Here is a 26,983-nt window from a genome sequence, read left to right on the forward strand (position 1 = left end):
CACACCTGCCCTGTCCGTGCCATCCAGGACACCTGCCCCCTCCGTCTTCCCTGCACAGCCCTCCCTCATTTCTCCCAGCTAAAGGAGAAATGCATGGGGAGCTCTGTTTTCCTCTTCTCTCACAAACTAGCATGCCCTGGTTTTTATATCTTCCCTTTTTTATCTCTCTTTTATTATCTTCTCTTATTTCCAAGTTCTCTGTAATTACATATTGGGACATCAAACGGTGAAGCAGGGACTGCTTTTGAAGGTTTTTGTAATTAGGTTTTCTATTGTGTCCTCTAATACCTCCTCTGGCTTTAGACTTACTTTTTTCTGTTCACAACCTCCTGAACATATGGCAGTAAATATGCAGCATGCTGTGAGCTTCACCTGGAGTCTACTTACAATATATCTGCAATGTAAATAACAGACTTCGTGTCAATCAATTAATCACACCCCAGTGCTTGGCAGAGGGCAGGCAGATTGCAGGAAGGGAAATTGGAAAGTGGTGTCTTGATCAGCATTGGACTTCAAGTATTAAATATTACCTAAGTTGGCATGTTTCTCTGGCATCGCTGCTGTTATCTAAAAATATTCTGTTATGATTGCATTAGAATGAATTCGAGGCCAAATTCTCCACTCACCAGGACCGTTTTGGTAACGTTTCACCCAATGGAATAATGATCTCATTTCCACAAAACATGACCCAAATTCAAATATCATACAGAATTTAAATTAAATTTAATTCAATTCAATTTAATTTAAAGTGATCCCATGATGGTGCACAAAATTAAAATATTGCCATTTCCGTAAAAATGTTTCTTTTTGGTTAAACAAATTCAAATTAATTATGTTACAGATGGTTTTTATTCTTGTTTTTGCAACCATGCATTTGAGCAAGACAAAATACTTTGTTTACCTGATTCACTTTACTTAACTCGTGGGATTCATGAGGATATCATCAATTATAATCACAAACACATCATTTTATGCTTTAAGAAAAGTACTCTGTTCCATTAGAGCTCTTCTAATTTGAAGATCTCAGAGGGTTTTCTGTACCACATTAAAATCCTTGTCATTCCCATGGAGGACAAGTGAAAATACAGAAATAAATCATCTAATATTTAAACACACTTGCATAGAGCACAGCACAAAAGTTAAGATCTCATGGGAAGAGCTTTCCTAATGTCAATAAAAATCTCACTGAAGGTAACAAAGGAGCCTGTCTGTGGCTGAGGTTCTCCCTTGTCTCACTGTACCTGGCCCAGGGCTGGTCTCTGCCAGGGCTGGTGCCTGAGAAGGGCTTTGCCCCAAGGCTGTCTTCAGGCAAGGGGGCAAACAAGTGCCCTCAGCCACCTTCCACCCGGCTCTCACTGCTGCAGTTCAGCCCTATAGGTCTTCAAAGGCTCTGGATTATCGCCTACATCCTGCTTCTTCTGCAGATTTATTCCCACAGGGATCTCTATGCTCTTTCTTTGCAGTTTCCCTTTACAGAAAGCTCCATCTTTTCAGCAGATGAAAAAAACCTCAGGGACTAGATCAACCTTTGGCTTAAAAGCCACTGACCTCTGATGGCCACCAGAAGAGCTGGTTATGCATCCAGGACAACAAATTATCTTCTGTGTATGGCCAAAAGCCCACAGCCCACTGCTGCTCCTACAGGCTTTGGTGCCACGGTGGGAGCTGGGGCACCCCTGTCACCCTGGGCACCCCCACCCCAGGGCAGCACTCTCTCCCCATCAGTGCCACCCTGTGCTCTCCCAGGACAGGCCACAGGGTCCCCAGGCCATGCTGGCCATGGAGCAAACCCAGGACAGCCATGCCCTGGTGCCCAGCACCCTGTGGCTGCAGAGTGGGGTTTGTTTTCAGCAGCAAAATGAAAACTGTTCTCAGTGGGGATCAGTCCCTCATGGTGGCATTCTGCAGTGTCTGTAGGGTACAGCAGAGTCTTACTAAAGAGTTTCTGTGCTTGGGGCATCTGCAGCCCCCCCAGATGTTCTCCTAGGGCTGATAAATAGCTGAGCTGACCTGACTGCCTCCAGGTTTAGTGATGGCATGACCCTGGGTGCTTTTGCTCTGCTGGCTCCCGATTGCCATCAAGCTTTCGTATCTTTTTGCATCTTTGAGACCTGTATCCCTGTTACATTTGGTTAACCAATGTTAACCAACACATTCCAAAGGGAAGAGGACAGACAGTGTACTGACAGTGCCCATAAAGTTTCTTCAGGGAAAAATACATTGATTTGCAAGCATAAGCATGCAGAAAAGGCAACCACACCGCAGCAGTGTAAAGAATATTTATTTAGCATATTGGTCTACAATGTCTTGTTATGCCAGGGATAACAGCTCCAAAGAAACAGAGGCACACAGGGACATTTGGATATTTGGGACATTACTGTGCAATGGTAAACCACTGGGAGTAAAGGGAAGTTTAGGTGTTTAAAGGATGGCAGCTCTTGCAGGCATGTAAATGCTATGGAGGTTCAGGGGATTTTAGCATTTCAGAGAACATGGATTTGAAGAGATCCAACAGGCAGTACAAAAAGCATTTGCAGCCCCAGGAGAGGCCAGGTTCTATGCTCACTGCCAGCCTCAAAAATGATGGGCAAAGCTGTGTCCCCTGCTCATCCTGAGGGACAGGAGGGGCCAGGCAGCCCTTCCCCTTGGCACTGTCCCTCTCATGGGGAATTAGGGCAGAAAATTCCAAGGATCTCAGCCCAGGCCAGGCCTGACATCCCCTTCCAGTGCAAACACTGCCAGTGCTGGGCAGGGGGACGCGCTGCCAGCAGCCAGAGGGGCTCAGGGGGGCTGGCACTGCTCCTCATGGGGTCCTGAGCAACAAACAGGGGGGAAAGCCACAGACCTAGAGGTGAACACACCTGGCAGTCCATAACTCCATGATTTGGCCTCTGGAGTGCATTTAACCTTGACCCACGCAGCACCTTGGATGCCTGCACGTTTCCTGGCAGCCCTGTGCAGCCACAGGCTGTGTCCAGGAAACAGGGAAACAGGGAAACAGGGAAACAGGGAAACTGGGCTGTGGTGAACAGCAGCTCCAGCTCTGCCTCCAGACAGAGCAGCCCATTCCAAGTGCAGCCCCCACTGGGTTCAATTAAGCAGCTTTTGTCTCTGGACAGGACTTGACCATGGAGCAATGCTTGAGTCAGAAACAAAGACAAGCCCTGAGGCAGAAGATCTGATGATATTTCTAAGTTAATTTATAATTGCAGTGCTTTTAGTCTTAAAAGATAAAGTAACTAAATGATGTTGTGATTAAGGTGCAGAATATCTAATTTGAGAGAAGTATAAAAGGAAATCAAGGAGTGCTATCTATCAGGAGATAACTGCAAGTCTTCCCCCCTCATCACTATAAATCTTTCACTGAGAAGAACTACTACGTTATAAAGAAAAAGAATTAAAAAAAAATAAAAATTAAAAAGAAGACATGTTAAACACTACCTAACAAGCTTCATGACATGAGCACAAAAGTCTTAAACTCAATGTCATAAATTCAATACCGTCAGAAGATTCAGATACAATGTCCTTAGAGACAGTGCCATGTAAGTCAAGCACAGTATTAAAAGATGCTGAAAACTTTAATATGTGTTAAATATTTTAAATTCATAGATCTGATTCAGAGAAATATCACAGAGGCATCATTAATCCTTTTTCCCTTCTGACACGTATTTTTTATAGCTTTGCCACTGTTTCTGCAACTAAAAGATATCCCAAATACTTACAGAAAAGAGATGAGACAGAAAACTGACCTTGTGGACATGATCACACGCCATCATTATGCTTACTCCAATAAATACCCCCAAACAGGCCAAGATTAATACCTGCATCTATTTAAATTACCACTTTGAAAGAGATTAGACTTAAAGCATCCCACCTATTCCCAGAGGCAGCATGCAGTGATTATTCCTTACAGGTATTTCCAAGGGGAAAACACCTTGCTCAAAAGTACTGAATGTTGTGATAGTGGCATATATAAAACCCTCTCCTTCTAGTTTCACATTTAGGGCACATAAGCCTTTATTTTCTGTTTAAATGTACTAATCTTCTTAACGGTATAATCAAGCCTTTAATATATAATATTATCAGTTTATATTTAGCAGGAATAACCATCACGGTAGTGGTGATGGACATATCTCTCCATTCATCTGACTGAAATACCCTGGATAAATCCCTTTGCCCAATTCATTTCTGCAGAGACAGCAAGAGGCTTTATTTAATTTAAAAGCATTCAGTTGCAATATATTTATAGTTAATATGTAAAAATCCTGCTTTAAGTTTGAGAAACGTTTCTTTCTGCTTCTCTTCCTCATAGGAAAATGTTCCAGTTTGTAGCTTTTTAAGTAACACAGGCTACAAATTCAACAAAAGGTATTCCTACAGTGAATAGGTCACAAAAACTTCAACTATCTTTGCATCCTTCCAAAGTTTTGTGTTCTTGGAAAGCAAAAATGAGCCTGAGCCCCTAGGTACAAATTTAAGGAAGTTCACATTTAAACATATCCCAGGACACTTTGGGGTTTTTTGGGGGGTTTTTGGTTTGTTTTTTGGGGTTTGGTGTTTTTTTTTGTTTCTTTGTTTGGGTTTTTTGTTGGTTTTTTTGTGGGGTTTTTTTGGTGGGGGGATGTTGTTTTTTTTTTGTTGTTTTTTTTTTTTCTTTTCCTGTTCTTTAAGTAGAACTGGAAGATTTCCTAGTAATTCCTGATTCCTGCCCAATATACTCCCAGCTTTGTGCCACATAAAAAGTGCCCCCACCAATACAAAATCTGAGCCAGATCTAAGCCACTGAAACATGGTCTTTCTGGGAGATATTACAGGGGGATTATAAAACAGCAGAGAGCAGAGCTGTCTTTTGGCACATGACAGGCATTGCATTAGGCTGCCATGATGCATACATTAAACACAATAAATAGCTGCTATAGACCCAGCTCCCCGAAACACTTATTCAGGTCTCTCACATATATTTCCTTGTGGCACCTCCTCTGATTCTGAAGAGCACATTAAATGTTTAGCCACCCAAGATGTAACTGTTCATCCTAGCAGCAACCTGATTGCCTGCAGCAAAAAAGCTCAAGAAAGAGTTAAATAGACAGGCATTAACATAGAATATTGTGGAACATTCTCTTATGTGTATAATTAAAAGAAATGTATTATTATCCTTTAATTATACCTAAAAATTTCCAAATTAATTAAAAATAATGGAGAAAATGCAACATGTCATTATCATTCATTCCCAATTCGTCTTAAAGGTAAATACCTGTATAAGATACTCATAGGTAAAATCCAAAATTAAAAGGTCTATCAAATTCTGGCCTAGCTAATTACAAAGGCATCAATCCCTCTTTATACCAGAGCATAGTGTTCTTGATATAAGAAAAGCACAAAGAGGATGACTCCCCTCTAATTCAAACAAATTACAGCCACTCTGCATGCTAACCATAACAAACACATGTTAAATTCAGCAGAAGGGATGAGAACTGAACTGCCATGCTGCTGGAACCTCTTCCAGATCATCTGACCAGGGAATGTTTTTCCCACTGACACATCTGCCCAGCAATGTGGGGGAAGTCACTACATGGAAGCTGTGGATGCTAAATCTCTGAGCAATGACCCCAGCATTGTGAAAAAGGAGAGAAGAGGGGGGAAAATTGGGCAAACTGAAGATCTGACTGCTCCCTCACATGTAGTCATCTCTTCTGCCACACCTGCCTGCACCTGGATGCCGCAGTCAGCCTTGCCCCAGTGCAGTCCTGCCCCAATAGGAATGGAAACTGCCATCCAGATGCTCTCCACAAGGAGTAAATTAGGAAAATTTTCAAGGAGAGAGCAGGGTTAAATCTTGCCTCCCTGTCCAAAGATTTTGTGATGCATCACTCATATTGCACGATGCATCAAGGAGCTGAGGGCTTTGCTGGCACTGATCCTCTCCCGTGGTGATGACAGTCCTCACCTCCCTGAAGTGCTAAAAGCTGCAAACCCCATGGCAGAACAAGCAATTTTGGTTTGTCAACAATTTGACCATTCTGAAGATTTGAGGTACAACGCTTACTAGCATCTGTATGAGTTCTGCACCTCATGAAAAATATACATGCTCTAGATAAAATACACTAATTAGAACAAAAAGTTTCCTGCTTCTTACTGTTTGTATGAAGAAAATGCTTAGTAACTACAAAAAGTGCAGGCCTCGTAAATCTGGAATGAAAGGCCATGAGTTACAGGGCAAGTCACTCACTGGTGTTTCTTAGCAGCTACTGAAATGCAGTTGAAAGAAATATTGCAATGTTATTAATTTTACAATGTGCTTTCTCAAATGGAAAATATTGCAATTAGGAGGAGGATTTGCTCTCTACTGTAATCTCACTAATTGGGCAAAAGGCACTTGGGGGGGAGTTGTTCATTGGAGTTTTGGGCAAGGTCCCAGAAGAAGAGTAGTCAGCATGTAATGCATCACTACCACTGCTCAAAGACAGTTTGGAGCCTAAAAACACCATTTGTACAAAGAAAACAGCCAGATGCCACAGCACTGGTGTTCTGTCAGTGATGAGTAGCATAAAGGCTCCCTAACATCTGCTACCACTTGAGGAAACAAAACTTACATCTCTTTGAGTGAAAAGGTCCACAGAGTAATCCGGGCTGCCTGAGGCTGGGGAGGGACCAGTGCTGCCAGCTCCAGCCAAACCCACACCTTTTCATCTCTGCTGGTGGAGGCAAATCCTGCAAACATCACAGCTCTGCTGAAACTCCTTTGTACTTCACAACTGCATTAACTACGTGTTGAAGGAAAAGCAGGGCAATAAAGAACACAGGGATCACTTCCCTGAAGGAAACAAACCTGCATCTCTCAAACGCATTTTCTACACCTGCTCTCAGCAGTTATTTCTGTTTGAGGTGGACAACCTGTCAATGTTATTCCGTGAAGAAAAGAGATAATTTTAAAGACATGAAGGTCTCTTTGTCTAGTTCAATGAAGCACAATTCTGTAGATGCCCTGCAACAGGTTTTCCAGATCAGAAGCAGAAGTACCCTTTAACTGTAAGACATCACATTGCTGCAGGAGAAGGCAAGCGAGAGATCTCCTCTAAGCCTTTTTTACCAAACACTGCAGCACAGAAAAGATTTCTGCTGAAATAGAAAACTGAAAAATGACTAGATGTAAAGGAAAATGTGGTCAACTTACACATTAGTAGCCACCACAAGCATCATTATAGAAAACATGAGTTTGTTACCTTGGAAATGTTAGTATTGTTACCAGCTGCCCTTCTCTACCTTAAAGAGTGAATTATGATTGTGCAATTTATTTTGGGAACAAACACAAGGAGAGTGGTCTGAATCAGATCTGTGCAGTGGCCGGAAATTAAATGGTCAACTTGTCAGAAGTAGAACTGTTTGATTTTTGGTTCAGTGACCAAAATGAAAAGAAAAAGAAAGGAAAAGAGATCAGCTTGGGCCACGATAAAAGAAGTACTGCGGGATCTGGCACAAAAAAAAAAAAAATTAAAATATCAGTTAGGTCAATATGAAAATCTTCAATGAACCCAAAAATATTAGATAAAGACTTTTGTTCAAGCAGAAAAGTCTCATTCCGTTTTCTGATTATGCATGTAACCTCGTTTTTTTCAGTTTCACAATTAAGATGCTTTTCCAAAACAAAAATAAGAACTATGATTTGAAAATAACAGTACCATATTTAAAATATTTCACTTCTCACCATTTCCATTAAAAGTTTTACCAAATCCTATTCAAGTACATTATCAGTTTTTGTCTTTGACAAAATCAGATGACAAATTAATTCACTATGAACACAGAAATTCCAACTAAATAAATTCAGAGAATCATTGAATAGTTTTGCCTGGAAGGGACCTCACATATCATCTGGTTTCAATGTCCCTGCCATGGGGGGGATTGAAACCAGACTGCCCAAAGCCCCATCCAACCCAGCCTTGAATGCTTCTAGGGATGGGACATCCACAACTTCTGTGGACAGCCTGTTCCAGTGTTTCACCACCCTCACAGCGAAGAATTACTTCTTAATATCTAATCTAAACCTGTCCTCTTTCAGTTTGAAGTCATTCCACCTTCTCCTGTCCCTACATGCCCTTGTAAAAATCCCTCTCCAGCTCTCTTGTTGGCCACCTTTGGGCACCAGAAAGCTGCTGTAAGGTCTCCTCAGAGCCTTATCTTCCCTGGGCTGAACAGCCCCCTTTTCTCAGCCTGTCTTCCCAGGAGAGGTGCTCCAACCCCCTGATCATCTCCATGGACCTTCTCTGGACTCTCTGAAACAGGTTCAATCCTCCCTATGTTGTGAACCCCAGATCTGGGTGCAGAACTCCAGGTGGGATCTTGTGAGGGTGGAGCAGGGGGCAGAATCCCCTCCTCACCCTGCTGACCACGCTGCTCTGGATGCAGCCCAGGACATGTTTGCTTTCTGGGCTGTGAACACCCATGGCCAGCTCACATCCAGCTCACACCCAGCTCACACCCAGCTCACATCCAGCTCACATCCAGCTCACACCCAGCTCACATCCAGCTCACATCCAGCTCACACCCAGCTCACACCCAGCTCACATCCTGCTCACATCCAGCTCACATCCAGCTCACATCCAGCTCACACCCAGCTCACATCCAGCTCACACCCAGCTCACATCCAGCTCACATCCAGCTCATATCCAGCTCACATCCAACTCACACCCAGCTCACACCCAGCTCACATCCAGCTCACACCCAGCTCACATCCAGCTCACATCCAACTTCTCATCCGCCAGCACCCTCAAGTCCTCTCCTCAGGGCTGCTCCCAATGTATTCCCCAGCCAGCCTGTTTGTGCTTGGAATTCCGCATGCACAAATAGTATCAATTTGAAAAACTCTCTAACAGGGTATCAGCCACCAGCAAATGAACTCTAATACTTGGAAAGCATAAAAATATTTGCCAGAGGTCTTGGATCTTTGTAGTAATCTGAATGAGGTTCTGAAGGCTACACTTATTTTGGGCCAGAGTCAGAAGAATTGCTGTAATTGTTAAACAAAACTGTTTAACACTAAAATTCAGCCAGGGATTCTTTTTTCCAAACATCTAAGAACTAATTTTCTAAGCACGTTTAAATACTGATTCTTTGATTTTGACACCTGGCATACCCACAAACTGCTGCACTGCAAGGCTGGACAACAGTTTGCTAAACCAGGATCTTTGCCTTTGCCAGTTTGGCTGTTTTGTTTCTCTCTGCAGTTCTTGCTGTAATGATAATAATTTCATCCAATGTCCAGATGACTGTGTCTAATTCTGGAAGGAGTGTTGTTTTTTTCTAGCGATGCATTTCCCCTGTGAGATAGGAACACTGGAAGGTTATTGTGTGCTGGAAACCACAGCTTGTTTAGCCAGAAAGATAAATATTATCTATATTTCTTGTTCTTTCCTATGCATTGTATTGTCCTGGAGAGCAGTGGGAACAGGGGAAGGCAAAGGCAGAGACCTTGCCAAACCCGTGGTGTGATGAATGACTTCTCACATCCCAGGGCCTGACGTGAAGAGAGGCCACAGAGGGTCACACTCCTGTTTTCAGATGTTAAAAAGGCTCATCTCCCTCCCATCACTTACATTTCTAGCACAGGAAGAGCTCCCCCATGCAGGATCCACATGGGAAGACACAGCTCTTCCATGAAACATTTCTCTGCAAGAGCACAGGCCTGCCCAGGAAAGCTGATTTTCTGCATCCTCACTATCTCATTTATGAATCTTCTACCAGAACTGTGGAATTACATGACCACAAACTACCTCTCAGACATAGAGAAAAACATATTCCCAGATTTCAAGTCTTCTGAGCAGAGAGTGTTGTGTACTTTCTCTTTACCCATTTCCTTCCCTCCTCTTCACTATCACGTGCACACAGACAGTCAACTTCTCTATTCCCCCATACATTCCCAAGGAGCAACTTATTTATGCCACTTGTGGATAACCAATATGAAAGTCCCTTCCAATCCAGGAGATGCCTGCAGATGGGATGCAGCAGGGTGAGGAGGGAAAAGCAGCATTTCCTTCTGGATGCATGCCTGTGCATGAAAGGGAACTTGCTTGATGGATTTCCCTGTATAGAGTTTTTTTCTTTGCCAGCTTTTGATTATCTAACTGCACTCTTGAAAATTACACTGGAGAGATGGAAAGAGGGAAACAGTGAGGTCCCTTATTCTGTGTGCTTTTCACCAGCTGGACCACTCAGAGTACTTCCACACTGCAGCCAGGCTCTGGAAAGGGACATGGGATAGGTGCCAGCACCCAGCCATGCACGGCATCACGGAATGGCGAAGGGGACAGTAGGAGACACGGACACAGCTGGAGCTAGGGCTGGCAGGCAGACCCTTTGCTTGTCTCAGCTCTCTTGGGTCATACCTGTTTATTTACAATCTACCCTTAAGGCAGACATGGGGAGGAATAAATAACTGTCTAATCTGAGGCAATCAAAATTTTGCTAAGTGTGGTGCAAGAGCTCTTAGCATGTCACCTCAGTGTGGGTTAGAGCTCAGCTCCCCCAGGCCAATGAGCAGGGCCCTGTCTCCTGTGGGAAACAAGCACTCACAAACCCATATGTGTGAGTAGAAGAGAGACCTGCAGCCCCATCTCTGATGATTAAAATGCTCACCCTGCTGCAGAAGACCGAGGGCACTCCAGTTTCCCTTCTGCTGTATCTTGCAAAAGCAAAGAGAAACCAGCAGCCACCCTGCATGGCTGCACGCCCCAAGGCTTCTGCTCCAGGAGAGACACAGCAAGAGTTTTACACCTGGCTCCACAAATGTGTCCAACACCCATTCAACCCCAACACCAAGAAGGCTGAGCTTACTAATAACACTTCTCATCCAGCAAAACAAGTTCAAATTTTACTCTGGGCATCTCAGCCAAATACTCTGCACTGTCCCTTGGAGCTGGTCCCTCTGAGCAGGCAGAAAGGAGGAGGGGAGGAGGTGATGGGGGTGAAGGCATGCAGGGCCACTGGTCTGATGCTCCCCTGCTGGCAGCAGCCCTTGAGCAAGGAGCTGGGCACAGGCTGTCCCAGGCAGGCACACCCTGAGCAAGGCATCCCTCAGAGGGTCTGTGGGGAGTGCTGGTCCCTCTGCAGGGCTGGACACACACTGGGGTGTTTGTCACCCCAGAACATGGGAGACTGGGACAGAACTTGGGCATGCACTGAAGCACTTGCACAGTACAGAGAGAAACCTGCAGCACACAGAATTTTAGGAAGGTCAATGTAGAAGTTTGAAAGAAAGCGAGGAGGGGTGGGATGGAAAACAGGGTAGTGTAAGGTAAAGCTTCCACCTGAAGGGAGATGGATTCCTTGTCTGCTGTGACTCAGGGCTCCTGCAGGTTGAACTTCAATAGACACAGTCTGGAAAAGTGCCATTGATTTCCCTTCCCAAGGAGAGACTTGTGAAACTCTCACAACCAGAATTAATATCAAAGTGCTAGAGAGGAGCAGGGAACAGCCAATTCTGTTTAGTTCCCAGGATGGAAAAATATGGCAAGAGGGATGTTATAAAGACTGTAACAAGCTATCTTCACTTTGGTATAAAAGCCTTTGGGAAAGTGCCTGAAGACCCTTCCTGCTCCCCAGCAACTCTCACAAGTCACTCATGTGCAGTCCCCCAGGACACATCCTGCTTTCTTGACTGAGATGCTCACATAAAAGACATTGTTTACAATAAGTCGTGAGGAAACACTAAAAGGCAGCAGGCAGCGATGTCCTGATTCCCTGGGAAGACCAAGGATCCCCCTCAGGTAGACACAGAGCAGCCTTAGGGAAATCTCTACCAGCAAAAGCCCCATCACCACACAGCATGGCCAAAGAGAAAGCCGCGCTGACAGCAGCACGGTGAGGATGGAGAGCCAAGCACTGCAGTGTAGGGAGCCCAGAGTGACGCAGGTGATGCTGAGCTGGGTGAGACAAAGACCAAGCCCACAGGTGCCTCAGCCTGGAGCTAAGCTGAGCCCAGCTGCCCAGGAAACACTGCTGCCATGGAGGCAGCAGCCGCTCCAGATGGTTGCAGGACACAATGGCAAGGAGCCTGTGGCTCTGTGCCTGGCCACTGGGTGCCATCTCCAGCCCCAGCCAGGACCTCTCCAGCTGCAGAAGGACAGAGTAATGCCTGATCCTGGACTGGAATAAACAGGTGCAAACCCTAATGCCCCCACAAACCCCAGTACTCCTCTCCATGAGGTATACACACCTCCAGCATGGTCTTATTTAAGGCAAAGGTTTAGTGAGAGATACATTAAAACAAAATAAAGTCTTCCCAAAAACCCACTTCCTTGACCCTTCTCCTTTTAGGACAAGAGTAAAATATGTAGCTCTGGGACACATCTGAGCACTGGAAGGACCTGGAGAAGGTCCCGTGGGCATGGAGCTGACAGATCTGTCTCATGATGCCGCTGTCCATTGGCAGAGCCCAGCAGGAATTGAGTGACACCTGCTATAGCTTTCAGTTTCCAGGACTGACCTAAGGAAAGAAGGAATGGAGGAAGACTACCAGCCTAACAAGAAGGCATCCTCTTGACAACCTAGGAAGGTCTTTCCCCATGCAATCCACCAGTGTGCTTTGACAGACGGCAAAGATTGCACTTACAGGGTTTGTCCTGTGTTTATCCCAGAGGTGAGTCCCAGCTGGCAGGGGAAAAAAAGGTGGGAATTACACAAATATTCCAGACACACATTGCACTCTGTACCTTTCATGCCCAATGAAAAGGCAGGAAATGTTAAGACAAAGAAAGGAAGCATGTTAGAAAGACTGAACCTTTCGTCAGACACTATTGAAATTCTCATAACAAGGGCTGGTATGAAAGGTTGCTTATTCTCAGAGGTAAGACAGTGCCATTTCCTTCCCTCTCCATGCAGCAAACACTCATGACAAATCTAAACCACAGCTGTAGGGCAGGAGACACACAATGCAAATAAAGGTTGCATCTGAATCCATCCCAGCTGCTAATCCATCACCACAGCTATTATCAGATTGAAAACCATACTTCAACCAGTCAATATGCAAATACTGTAGCACTGCACCATCATAAAAAGCTATAGGATTTGAAAAGAAGTGGTCTCCAAAATCCAGATCTAGGAGATAATAAGGAAAATGAGACACGACGCCAGCCTGACAGTCTCGCCCTGTTCTACCTAAAGAACTAACAAATGTTTGGTGGAATAATCAGTGTGGGAAATGCAGAAATGTCCTCCACACCACCATGCCCAAGTAACCGACTTATAAACCATTTACTGGTCACCTATGGTCTTGAAGGTTTATCTCTTGTTATAAATATATATATACACTGTATATATATATATATATATATATATATACGCACACACCTATTATATATACACATATATACAGCTATTAATATACAATTACAAATGTTAATTCTTTATAAGAAAAATACATGTTAGAAATTTCTGCTTAAAAGCAGTTTACATGGACAGATTTTGACAGTGGATTCCACAGATGAATATTAGAAAATATCTCTGGACACAGAAATCAGCAAATATGTGCAACACTCTCACTGAAACAGTATTTTTGCACTCTTTAGCCATTTACAGGTTTCTTTTATTCCTTAACTGCAGTGCTGGGTGACATGCCATAAGAAAGGTTCACACACACAAGCCAGCCCCCAGCAGCCCCAGGCCTTGGACAGTGAATTTGCTGAGGCAGAGATCATTTTTTCATGTCCCCAGCCCAGCCCAACTCAGCCCAGTCTGCCCTACATGGACCCACAATACCGACAATGCCCTGTCTGTCCCACAGTCAGATGTCACCTCACAAATGTGGGTCAGGCCAGCCAGCCATGCTGGCTTTGATTTCTGTTATTTGGGGCAATCAAGTCTCCTTTGCAGGGGGGAGCAGCTCCCTGGTGAGGGGAGAAAGGATTTAACTGGAGATTACATCTCTTCTGCAAATTTGCAAGAAAGGCTCATTTAGGCCTTTGTGGACCTTGTACCTCCTTTCATCAATCCCTGCCTGACTACATCCTTGGCTGGGCCATCTGCTGGTGCTTATGATGCCCACAAATTAGCGATGACAGCCAAAACCGTCAAAATCGAACATCTTCCCTGGTGAAACACAGTCTGTAAGAGGCTGTCAGTTGCAAACTTGCCTACCTTTCTCTTTTAAGAAAAGAGCAACCTCCTTTGGCACCCTTCATCAGTTTCTGGTCACCAGATCCTAAAAGCACAACTCTTTAAAATTTGGAAGTACACACCACGTGAACTTTGGTGCCAGACAAGAGCTTCACAAATACAGACAATGCACTGGTCAGCATCAAGACCTAGAAACTCACATTGCCTCAATAACACACATTGCCTAAGTAAGGCTCAGATCTGAGAAATTCAAACAGGCCACAGTTCTCATAAATCAGCCTTCATTTTGCAAAGCTCACTATATGCAAGAAAACCCTAAATACAGCAGAGCAGAGTCAGGGTGTGCTCTGGAGGCTCTGCTGAATGAAGGCATCTTTAGTAAATGCCGACCCAAGGTGAAAATTTTATGTGCTATGAAACCCTTATGAAGCTGCAAGATATTGCTGGGGACCTCAGAGGAAAGGAGAGACTTGAAGATCAAGGCTCTTCCCCATTCCTAATAACTGCCTCTCCATTGCTGCCTATTGCCAGACTCAGGTTTTTAATGTAAGGGTCCCTTAAGAGAAGAGTTCTAAAATAATCCCTGGCGCTAACTGGACTCCCATGAGCAAAAGTTTTTCCACGCTTTAATTTTAAACAGAAACTGATAGAAGTCTCCATTCTTCCAGAGATCAGAGGGGGGTGTAAGTGGGTGAGATGAAAGGTTTTGAGGGAATAGCCTGCAAAAGACTCAAGAAGCTGACCTGGTTCTTGGGCTGATGCTGGAAAACAGAGACGCAAATTTGCTTTTCTGATAGTGCGGCACTAACATCACTTCCTGTGCTTTATTCGCTTCTACTGACTCACCAAAACTTCCTACATTCAACATAACTGGTACAGAAAGTATCTGTGCCTGGGTTTCTGCCACTCGGTTACAACCCTGATTGTACCTCAAGCAGCATCACTACATAAATTCCAGGGTTTTTTCCCTTCCCTTCCTTTGCATCGAACCCAAATCTGTTTTTATTCAATAATGATCTGAACAACAAGAATTTACAACAAAAATGCCCATCAGAAATGCAAGTAGTCCTAATGAAAATAGGTACTAAGTCACAATCTGTATTTCTAAAATGCAGTGGTTAGTAACAGAGGTGAAATTGGACGGATTTTAACAACTTTTTATCATTGCTGAAAGAGCGTACAAATACCACTTAAAATAGTTGAAAACTAATTTTTTACAAGCTATCACAGCAACCATTCTAGACAATATACAGTATATCTAAGAATAGTAGCAGTCATAGATGGAAACTGATAACATTTGGGGACTGAAGGTTAATCCGTTCTTGAAAAAAAAGGAACAATGGAGAGTGAAATAGAAACTCAAGTCCCATTAAAGAAAACTATTTTAAGGGCAGAATGATGAGTTTTAGCATCAATCATGGGAAAACAGTTCAAAGTTTTTTCTTAAAAGATCTAAATTTGAAACCTTGGGAAAAAGGAACTGTTTGCAGTGACAGCATAAAAAATTGTAAGGGATAAGAACAAATACAGTGTAAAGATAATCCATTTGTATTTTTTAAACACTACAAATCTGACTGTTCATTTTGAGCTTTCTGTGATTAAGGTCAGCAAAGACTCAATGTTCAGTCAAGTTTATCCTTAGTTCTTTATGCAGTTCCAATGTACTTATCTGCCTGTAAATCATGGTACATGCCCTCAGCACTGAAGGTACATTGACATGGATTAAAAAAATCAACTGCAGATTGCAAATAAACCCAAATAGAGTTGTATAAAAATTTTCAATTTGCACTGGTTTTGGCTTGATTTTTTTTTTTTAGAGAAATTATATTCTACTCTGCATATTACAGAGGAAAACCCAGGAGAGAGCCAAAAGAGGATCATCCCTATCAACCAGGAAAGCTGCAAGCAAGGCAGGCGAGCTCCCTGAACATGCAGCCTCCCCTTGGCTGAAAGGAAGCTGACCAGGTGCCTACATTAAACCAGTGCACACTTTGTCAGTTTGCATTTGAGCAAGCCCATAAGTGTTTTGCCAGCTCAAGGACTTAATTACATTTGAAAAAAGCTAATTCAAGGAATAAAAGCCTGCCAAAGGTAATAAAATTGTTTGCTGATGTATCAAGTCAGTCCTCTTATATAAAAGAGCGTATTTATATGCAGCGTGGGTCTGGTCCTATTCAATCAGTGATTAAATACTTACTGTTTGCAGGAATAGGGCCAAATCTGGAGTAATTTTAAGTATTTGGAGAGAAGTGCTAAATCCAAATGTATCTAATTTAACGATGCAAAGTAGGGAATATTATTGCCTTTGTTTTACTTATGAAATTCAGAGGCACAGGGAAATAAGATGCCAGATTCAGGGTGCCAGAGAAGCCACTTGCAGAAGCTCCTGTGCTTCCCAGGCAAGTGTCTTCTGCAACACATGCTGCTCCTCTCCTGTGGTGCTGGGCAGCACAAGGGACAGTTGGGCAGAGGGCCGAGAGCCCCTGCCACAGCTCCACTGGCTGCACAGGGGTTTGACTCCCCCTCTGAGAGCCCAAGGAAATGTCTAAACAAATTAGCAGAAAGTCAGTGGCTGATTTTTTTTAATCAGAATTTTTTCTCCTCCAGCCTTTGACATATGGTTTCATCCAATTCCCTCCTCTTTGAACTCGATGCTCTTGGACGCTGCTGGCACCGGTTCCTGTAGAATGAAGGGGCACTGAAACAGGGCCTCACTGGAACTTGCAAAGATTCAGAGCATTTTAATATATTCTCTGAGCAGGTGAGTTTTCATTGTACAAATGTAAATCTCCCTTTGTCCCGTGCTTCTGTGCAGCATATCAAAAACCTTGCTCCATGTCCTTGCAAGACCACCTTTAAAGTTTTATTTGTAAATGATAAATTCTCACCCAGTACAGATTGTCATTTTTCAGCATCATCAAACCGTATTATATAAAATTCCATGTTGCTTCAAATTATTTCTCCAGATTGTATACTCTGGGATTGATTTTTCTTGTGCTATATTTAACACTGATATTTGTTATGTTTTAAAATACTCACATATTTAAAAATATCTAACCGATTAAGTGTGCTTAGCTCAAGAATATGTCTGCTGCACTGTGCATAGCAAATAGACAGTGCTTCTTGACATGGTTTGGCATGGGCAGGTTTTTTATCAACGCACGAATTTGAAAAGAAATCACCGTTGCAAGTTTGACATAAATTAGGAGTCTGGCTCACGCCTCGCACTGTGTAAACAAGTTAGTTTTCAAGTTCGGCTTGTGGACTTCCTTCTGTGCTCATGCTCTGAACGCGTCCGATTTCTTTACACTTGCTGAGCACGGTGGCTTTAAAAGCCCCCGGAATGGTTGGGCTGCACCCCCGCGAACATCGCAGAGGTTGGCCCGGGCAGCGCTGGTGCGGGGCAGCGCCGGCAGCGCGGCAGCCACGGGAGCGCGCCCCGGGGCGCGGGCTCTGCGCGGGGCTCCAGCAGAGCTCCGGGGTCCCACAGAGCTCCGGGGTCCCGCAGGGCTCCGGGGTCCCGCAGGGCTCCGGGGCTCCAGCAGCGGCTCCGGGGTCCCGCAGAGCTCCGGGGCTCCAGCAGCGGCTCCGGGGCTCCAGCAGAGCTCCGGGGCTCCAGCAGAGCTCCGGGGCTCCAGTAGCGGCTCCGGGGTCCCGCAGAGCTCCGGGCTCCAGCAGAGCTCCGGGGCTCCAGCAGAGCTCCGGGGTCCCGCAGGGCTCCGGGGCTCCAGCAGCAGCTCCGGGGCTCCCGCAGGGCTCCGGGGCTCCAGCAGCGGCTCCGGGGCTCCAGCAGAGCTCCGGGGCTCCAGCAGAGCTCCGGGGCTCCAGCAGCGGCTCCGGGGCTCCCGCAGAGCTCCGGGGCTCCAGCAGCGGCTCCGGGGCTCCAGCAGAGCTCCGGGGCTCCAGCAGCGGCTCCGGGGCTCCCGCAGGGCTCCGGGGCGATGCCGCAGGAGCTGCTCCCCGAGCGGTCCGGGCGGGGCAGCGGGGCAGCGGCAGCAGCTCCGCAAAACCTGAGAGCGGACAGGGAGAAATCCCGCGGGGCGCAGAGGTTTAAAGATGTCGCATTTTGCTCGGTCAGACGCAAAACAGGGACGGAAAACCCACCCTAGGCCACCTGAAAGGTCTGGAGCGCAGCAGGGGCGCTGCTCCGCAAGCTGGTGCTTCAAAATTCAAAATCCTTTTTCAAAGGGCGAGATGCAGAAGAGCATCCCCGGAGAAACAGCCTCTCTCCCTGCTCCTCACCATGCAGGACAGCCGGACAGCCCAGCCCGCCGCGCTCCCGCTGCCCTGCCTGCCACAGTCCTTTATCCCTAGACCAGCAAAGAGGCTTAAACACGGGCTGAAGGAAAAAAAAATGCATCAGCGAGAAAAGGGGTGATTCTGTCATTTATGTGGTTGAAATACAGTTTCAAAAATCCAGCATTTAAAATAGTGCAAAATGGAAATCCCAGTTTCTTTTTTCCCTCTGCACATCTGTGGTTCAGCAGGTTGAATGCAATTTACCTAACCTGAGTGTGTATTATAGGCTGTAAGACCTAAGGTTTTAAGGAGAAAAAATATCTGGTGAAGTCATAAAACTTACATATGTGGGTTTTCAGAAAGGTCAGTAGTATTTCAAAATCAAAAGTTACTATCAATCTGGTAAAACTATGCTGTTAAAGCTTACAAACATCAGGATGTCTTATACTGTCTGAAAATGAGTATTTGATGTGTTTGGGGATGATGTCTTTACAGTAACAATTTCAATTAGAATCTTCACATAACTCAACTATTCAATAATTAACCTGAAACTTAAATTTTGAGCTGGAACATATCAAAGTCAGAAGTTTAATTCCATCTTTAGCCAGACACAGCATCTTCTTTTGAGCAAGGTGTTTGAAATAAGCCTTTATTGTCATTTTCTCTGAATTCCAATTGCTTACTGCAGAATTAGTTGTTATTATTCTGTAGCATTGCAATCTCCAAACAGACACAAAAGAGAGAAGAAGGATTAGCGAATATAGCCTTAAGTAGTCTCCCACTGTTATGAATTAAAAGATGTTTCCCTCATGGAAGTTTTCTACCCAGAGAAGTGGAGATGTGGCTGTTCACTGCTCAGTGCTGGTTTCCAGGGGCACTCTGCAGCCAAAAGCAGCTTCCCACAGCGGTGCACCTGCCTGCGAGGCCCCACTCACCCCGGAGCTGTGCCCCTCTCCCAGTACAGCCCCCAAATAGAGACACTCCTTCTTGAGCAACTTTGCCTGTTCTTTCTTGTCCATTCTCCTCCGCCTGGGCGCTTACGAAAAGCAGGGGTTTTTTTATTAATTCTGGGCACGACTTCCATCTCTAAAGCTACCTGTGAGTGCCTGACCCCCGGCTATCGCCTCTGGCCTCTGCAAGGGAGCAACAGGCTGGCCGACAGCCGCGTCCGCAGCGGGCACATCGCGGTGACACATCGCGGAGACCCGATGGCAGCCGCCAGCTGCGGCTCCGCGCAGCGCCCCGAGAGAGGGTGATGCGCTCGGTGCTCCGAAAGCCTCAAGTGGGAAAGGGACAGACTGCCAGCAACTTGCGAGGCTCTGGATCCGGCCCAGGGCCGGCTGAGGAGCGGGGAATCGGAATTTCCTCCGCTCCAGGCTGCGCCTGGCGGGAGCCGCGCCGAGGCGAAGCTGCTGGGACGGGGCGCGGGCGGCGGTCCCGGCGCCCGGGGCAGGTGAGGACGGTCCCGCACAGAGGAAGGGGCGCTCCGCCGAGCCCCGCACCGGGGCTGCCCTGGAGCACGGCGCACGACCGCGTGGGTCCCCGTCCAGGGCGCCCGCTCTCCCCCACCGCCTTCCTCCCCGCGGGACGCTCCGGAGCCGCCCGGGGACGAGCAGCGCCGAGCGCGGCGGGCGCCACCACCTACCGTGGTACTCCTGGCCGGGCACGTATGCGGCGGGGTTGCCCGCGATGTGGAGGGCGATCAGCACCTCGCCCTGCTCGCCGTCGCCCTCGAGCTCGCCGTGGTGGGTGCAGAGGAAGAAGAAGGGCGAGAAGCGGGCTCGGGGGGCAGCCGCCCGGCCCGCCGCCAGCAGGGCACCCAGGGCGGCCAGCAGGCAGGGCCAGCCCCCGGGGACGCCCCGCCGCCGCTCCATGCTGCTGCCGCCGGCGCCGCTGGGGCATCCAGGGCACGGCGGGGCCGGCGCTCCGCTCCGCTCCGCGCGGCGCGGGACGGGGCGGGACGGGACGGACGGGGCGGGCGCTGCCCCCCGCCGCGGCCCGCGGGACTTGGCGGGGAGGCGGGCGCGGGGCGCGGAGCGGAGCTCGGCGAGGGCAGGGGCGGCCCCTCCGCGCCCGACCAAGGCTGCGCCGTCCCCGCCTGCCGCTGCCGGGGTGCGGGGCGCGGAGCTGGGAGCGCGAGGGCTGGGAATAATTTATTTCCCCCGGTGCCGGGGTGGGAGGGAGGGGAAGGTCCCTCCCCTCCTCCTCCTCCTCCTCCTCCGCCGCCGCCCGCTCCTCCTGCTCCTCGCTCTGCGCGCCGGTGTGCGGTGCTGCCGCCGCGGACACGGGGGCTGCGAGCCGGGCTCTGCTGCCCGCCCTTTGTCTGCCGCCGGGTCCCTGTCCCTGCCCTGTCCCTGCCCTTCCGCCCACGACCCAGCTTCTGCCCCTGGCTCTGCTCCCGGGTCCCAGCCCCTGCCCTTTCCTCGGTCTCTGTGCCTGGCCCTGCCCCTGCCCCTATCCCAGCCCTTACTCCCAACCCTGACACCTGAGTCCCTGATCCTGCTCCCTCCTTGTTTCCTTGTCCCTCTCAACCTCAACACAAATGTCTCTGCTCCTATTCCTTTATCCATCCTTTTGTCCCTCTGCTCTGCCCCCTGTCCTTTCGCCCTGTCCATGTCCTGTCCCTCTGTCCCTGTGCCTGTACACCTGCCCCATCCCCTGTCTTTTTGCCCTTATTCCTCTGCCCCGGTCCCTGTCTCTTTGCCTCAGCTCCAATTCCTGTCTTGCTGCCCCTGTCCACATCCCAGCCACAGCCCTGCCTCTGCTGTACCTGCACCCACTGTTGGGGAAAAGTGAGATTTTTACTTAAACCTTCTCCGCTGCCATTTCAAAATTATGCACATGCACATGCATCCCCAGAGGAGGGTCGGGCAGCTCTGGAGGGGGCCAACGTGTGAATCCCTGGGGAGTGCAGGTCCCTGGGAGAAGGCTTTAACTCCCTGAGAGTGTGTGCCCTTTATCCCAGCAAGAGGGGCAAACCCGGTGGAGACCAGAAGGGGAATGAGAAACAGAACATAAAACACTGGCAAGTCAAACAATTCATAAAACCATACATTTTTAACAAAGCAGGACTGACAGAGGGCATCAGGGGATGGGAGCAAATCCACAAGGGTTTAAAGCATCCACCATGCTGCTACTGGATCCTGCCCAAAGGCCAGAGACAGCCGGGGCGAGCGGCAGTGACATGATGGAATTGGAAAGGAGAGCCTACCTGCCAGCATTTCTGAAGTGCAAAACTGGCACGGTGCAGGGGCTCCCTCCTGGACTGGTTTCAGTGCCAGAGGGAAAGGCTCCCTCCACGGAGGCACAAGCCACATGGATGGCACCACGCAGCTGCCCCACGACCATGCAGGCTGCTTCCCTGGCCCACCTCCCAGCCAGCTGACAGAGACCCCGTCCACAGTGGCCCAGGGGACATCCTTGCCATCTGCCCAACCTGCCTTTTCTGCTGGCTCTGCACCGAGCCTGAGTTCCCCACCAGCAGCAAAACTTTGCCGTGGTTCCTGCCACACCGGGTTGTGCCTCAGCAGGGATGGAGTGAGGTGATGTCCCTCGTCAGTGTGGGTGGTGAAATGCGCTGCCTTTGCTGGAAGGACAAAAGGGACCAGTGGTGCACCATGTAGGGGATGGAACACCCGTCCCACCACTGGCTTGTGGTGTCCCTGGCCACTGCTGTGGAAACTGGGCCTGACAGGAGCTGATGAGGAGTCAGTTTGGCTCCAAGGCTTCCTTTTTGGGTGGTTTATTTGTTTTTCAACTTTGGGTATTTGTTTGCTTTGGTAGTTATTTTTTAACATCTGCGCCTCCTCCATATTTTTCAATGCTTGTAAAAGTGGCAGACTAATAATATCATTTCCTCATGCCAAAATCTCATGCAGGCAAAAGCTGTGTGGGTTTTCTGGTGAAACCACTGCCAACAGGATGTGTTCTCCTTTGTGCACTCCTGCTTCCCTCCAGCAAGGGCTTGCCAGCGAGGCCAGGCCATGCCAGAGGGGCTTCAGCTGAGCAAACACACCCTGGCTTGTGCCTGCTCTGCCCAGCAGCCATGCAAATTGGCCAGTCATTTTGGAGGAGGCTGTGGCCTGGGTTTTCTTGTAAAATAAGGAAGTGGTAGGGAAAGGGGGTGATGGGGTCCCACTGCTGTAGCAGGAGGGGATGCCATCCACCTCTGTCAGGATGCCACTGTACCAGTTTCCAGCAAAGCCTTTTCATTTGTTTTTTCAAGAGCTAATTTCCTAAATAATCTTGGGACCATGGGATAATTAACCTGCCAGCAGATTTTGGGGCTCAGATTAGCACTCCCTGAAGTCACTGGGATTTCTATAGGGCCCATGCTGGTGAATTTTACACAATTTTCTTTGTTTGCAGCTGCTTGGTATCCAGAGCAGCCAGGACTGTTAGTGCAGCCAGCACATCTCCTTCTTCTAGGAGGGGTGTGTCACTTATCAAAAGGGTCAGTAAAAAAGGTGAAAATGTAACAACTCCACTTGGAAGCTTTGTGCCTCTTCTTAGTAACCTACATCCTCCATTTCTTTATGTTTATGGCTTCCTCTCTCCTCTCTCCTTTGTTTCTTACACTTTCCCAAGATCTCTAACCTCTTCTTCACTGGGCAGAATGGGAAGCCCCACATTCCTGCTCTGTTGGTGGGGAATCCAGCAGACAGCCCAGACCACCATTTGTGGACAGAGATGAGGCAAGGGCATCTTGCATTCAAGGACACAGGGATATCCAAAGGGACTGTCTGGGACCTCAAACCCCATTTCCCGCACCCTCCAGAAATAATGTAATAGACCTTCAGTTCAGACAAGACACCTGCCTTCTCAGACCCTCCTCATCTAGGTCAAAAAGTGCTTCCCAAAACTCTCTTGCACATTTCAGGGTCATCTTTGCATAGGAGAGTGATGTTAGTAATGGCCTTCATCAAAAACCAAGATACTGCAGAACCCACAAACCCCATGACTTTGCAATGTCCCTACAAAAGCAGGAAGAAATTTGCAGGGAGCCAAAGCTGTGACCAAGCCTTGTGCATTGGGGGAAGGAAGAAAAAGAAGCTTCCATACTCTGCCAGTCTTTCCCTAAAGGAAAATTCATTCCTAGCCTTAACTCCAGCACAGTCTCACTGATACAAGCGTGATTTACCCATAAATCACCCCAAATCCCTTCTTGATGTGAAAGATTTTACTATGGCCACTGCTCAGCCCCTGACCCTGAGCAGCCCCCAGCACAGCAGGCATGGAGGGAGCCTCCCATCAGGCTGTCCCCACCTTCTCACAGGGCCAGCCATGTCCCAGTGGGGTTTTGCATTGCTTCATATCCCCTCACTGCTCTGAGCAAACACAGTACCTGATTTTTGAAGGCAAGGGGTTTACGAAACCACTTTGGCCAGAAATTTTCATACCTCTCCCATTGACAGCAAGGCTAAGATATTATTATTAATAACATCAATCAACTATTTAAGAAGAATGTCTAAGACCAACCCTCCTGGAATAGGAATAAAAGCTTGCAAAAAATCATAATAATCTTTATTTTCTCTCTTGTCTGATCCAAGATCTTTGTGTAAGTTACAACTATTCCCTGTTAAAGGCAGGACCTACCCAATAGTGCAGGATGGAGGTTACCATGAGCTTTCACCCCCCATGAAGAATGTTTTTTAGCACAGAAAACAACAAGGAATAAATTGATAAGAGAACTGAGTAAAGGCTGTTGTCTGCAATGGAGAATGCAATAGGTGGAATGTAAATAATTACGTAGGAGGAACAGGCCTCTCTCAAACATGGGTAGTGGTGGGAAATCACAGCACAGATGGACGTGGCTGCAGTCCATATTAATTTAAGGAAGTGATTATTCAGGCAGTAGAGCTGCTCACTTCATTCAGGGAGCAAGCTCACACCCCAAAAGCAGAATTGAGAAACACTAGCAGGCAAGTAGCTGCTTTATTAACATGGCCACAGCAGATAATTTTGAAAAGATATGGGCAGGTTGGGGAGCTATTAAGTAACATGGAGCAATAAGGGGCTTTGTTCAAGCTCCTTGGGTCTGGGCAAAGGCTTTCATGGAAGAATGCAGAAAAACACTTTTGTCACTGTCACCATGTGGAGAGTCCTGATGCAAATCTTGTCCCCTGCTTTCAGCAGCTTTCTATGACAAAAATTAAAGAAACTGCCTAGGGTTTCTGCATAATCAGCAGCAAATAAGAAAGAGACATGGAGCACCAAATTGCATGTATCATTTATCCACTGTGGTACAGCGTGTAACATCTGAAAGCAGGAGAGCAAGCTGGGGCACTTTTGGTTTTCTCACACTAGTGAAGCTGTAAAGTGGACTTTCCAGAGCCAGATTTTCCCACCAAGTCTTTATTTTCTACTCATCCATACAAGCACTCAGTGTTGTCTTTGTATGTCTTTACTCTTGACAATCAGATGCACCCACAAGCTGTTGAGAGGGGCCTCTCCTGCCCGTGCAGCAGGTGGGCTGCCAATCCATCGATGCACATCTCCTGCAGGCTGGAGACCCTCCCTCCATCCTCCCAAGGTGTGTGGGGTTTCTTTATAATCCCAGTCAAGGAAAGAAATGGGGAGGATGGGTCTGACCATGCCAAAGTAAGAGGGACCCCCTCTCTCGTGTCCAACAGTGAAGTTGAAGCTCCAGGGTAAGCAAAGTTTGGCTTCAGCAAAGTGGAAACCTCTGACCTGTGAATGCTGGACAGGAAAGTTAAAAGTAATTAATAGCTAACTGATCTCACTTTTTCTTCCAAAACAATGTCTTCAGTTCATGCAGCCTCCTTGTTTTCTCCTCCTATTTATGCAGGGATTTACCAGAGGGGCCTGGCACTCTGGAGTTGCCTTGGCCATGCCAAATAACCCTTTGGGATGAATCCCTTTTTTGTGCACAGGACTTGTCACAGTCCGATCATAAAGCAGTCTTGCCTTGCCAGTTTCATCAACTTTGCTCTTAAGCAGAGCCCAAGTCATTTCTAAACAAAGGCCTAAATGTGAAATTATAGGCAACTTCCATGCCTATGTTATTACGAGATCCTAATTTTTTCTAGGGTAGGAACAATAGCAGCTGTTTGGCTGCTCCATTTTCCAGTGGGCTGCTGCAATATGCACCATCTGTAAACTGACATCTCATGATTTCATCTGAAAATAGAGTATTTAACTTTACACATTTTTCTCTCTTTTAGTGCATTTCATTCAAATGGGTTGAAACTTGTATTTCTGTATTGCTTATTAACTTTATTGAGGTATGAATATAAAAGAGAATATTAAAAGGCTTTTCTTTTTCAGAAAGGCAATACTTTAAAAACACTGTTGATACTATCAAATAGGTGAGCCTAAACCCTTACATTTATTATTGATCTTGTAGCCATTAAAAAGAATACAGGATTTAAAAATAACTCCATACTGGGAACAAGTATTTAAAACTTTCTATTGTCTGGCTTAATAATAGCATTTAAGGATGAATCCTTTCAAAGAGCAGAAAGTTTTTGTGTTCAATATCTTATGTATTTTATGGGATTTCTTTAGAGATGTAAATCTAGAGATTTAACTCTGCTTATGATTAGAAAAGTAGGTAGTGGGTGGGACTCTGAGCTTAAAATTAATCTATTATGTTATCATTATCTATTATGAACAAAAATAAAAATTGCTGAAGACAAATACACAACATTCCTTATGTTTCTTGATTTTATATTTTCCTAATGTGAATTATGTTTCCCTTAATGTACTGTTTTGGATGCATACAGGCATAGGAATATACTTTTCCCTGTTTCTGTTCCATGGTGCTGCTGTGCCCTATTAGCACTGTGTGAGCAGCATCCCTAAGTATATTTAGGGGAATTCAGCCTGGGTCTGGTTATTTACAATTCTAACGTTTGACTTTGTTTTGCAAATCTGATTTTGAATGTACATTAAATACACACATCTCACATAAAGAGGTATCTCCCACAACCAGTATTCCTGTTCACGACTGCTCTGTCCTACCATCCACTGGCTGCCCTGGCTTTCTGTGAAGAAATGATGGGTATTTAACCATGTTACATCTGCATACTGAAGTTTCCAAGGCTTTCATTAACTTGCAAATATTTATCGTGGGTAGCCTTTATCTGAAGAATTTTTTAAATGTCAATGGCCACAAAAGAAACTCTTAGTCTGTTTTACTGCCTAATTTATCTCTCCCCTTTGCTATTCTAACTTCAGTAACCCCAAGGACCCAAGGTACACAGGGCTAACATGCCAGGACAGTTTTAACAGTTTACTTTGTGAGGAAAAGTGGGATGTCAGTCCTGTGGAAGTCTATAAAAGATATTTCTTTCGCTTTATTTAATGATCACTAAACTTTAAGAGCCTCGGAAAAGATATTCCTTCTCTTTCACTCAGCAATCTCTAAATTTGCAGAGAGCTGGAAACATATTTTACAGCAGGTTTAGAGGGCTTTCTCTTATCCTATCTGTATTTAAAATGTATTTAAAATACACAGTTTGTGTGAGTGCACGTCAGCGGACCTGACTGTGGAGACACAAGATCCAATACTTTTATCTAAGACACACAACTGCAGACTGCGGGACCACAAGCCTTTTGCAGGATGTATTTTGTTTGCCTACCGGCTACTGCAAAAGCTCTGCAGCCGCAGCCGCAA

General features: G+C 46.5%; 1 protein-coding gene across 1 annotated transcript in view; it reads right to left on the reverse strand.

The window, feature by feature from the left end:
• Positions 1–20,219, reverse strand: part of RELN (reelin) — a gene marked incomplete at its 5' end in the record, with an annotated part of 284,100 nt that extends 263,881 nt beyond the window's left edge. The window contains one exon of the mRNA XM_084206102.1: positions 19,991–20,219. Within this exon, the coding sequence (XP_084062228.1) occupies positions 19,991–20,219 (229 nt within the window). The remainder of the gene's footprint in view (positions 1–19,990) is intronic.
• Between the last annotated feature and the right edge of the window lie 6,764 nt (positions 20,220–26,983).

The sequence above is a fragment of the Fringilla coelebs genome (genome assembly GCF_963513975.1).
Source record: "Fringilla coelebs genome assembly, chromosome: 5".
NCBI classification, from domain to species: Eukaryota; Metazoa; Chordata; class Aves; order Passeriformes; family Fringillidae; genus Fringilla; species Fringilla coelebs.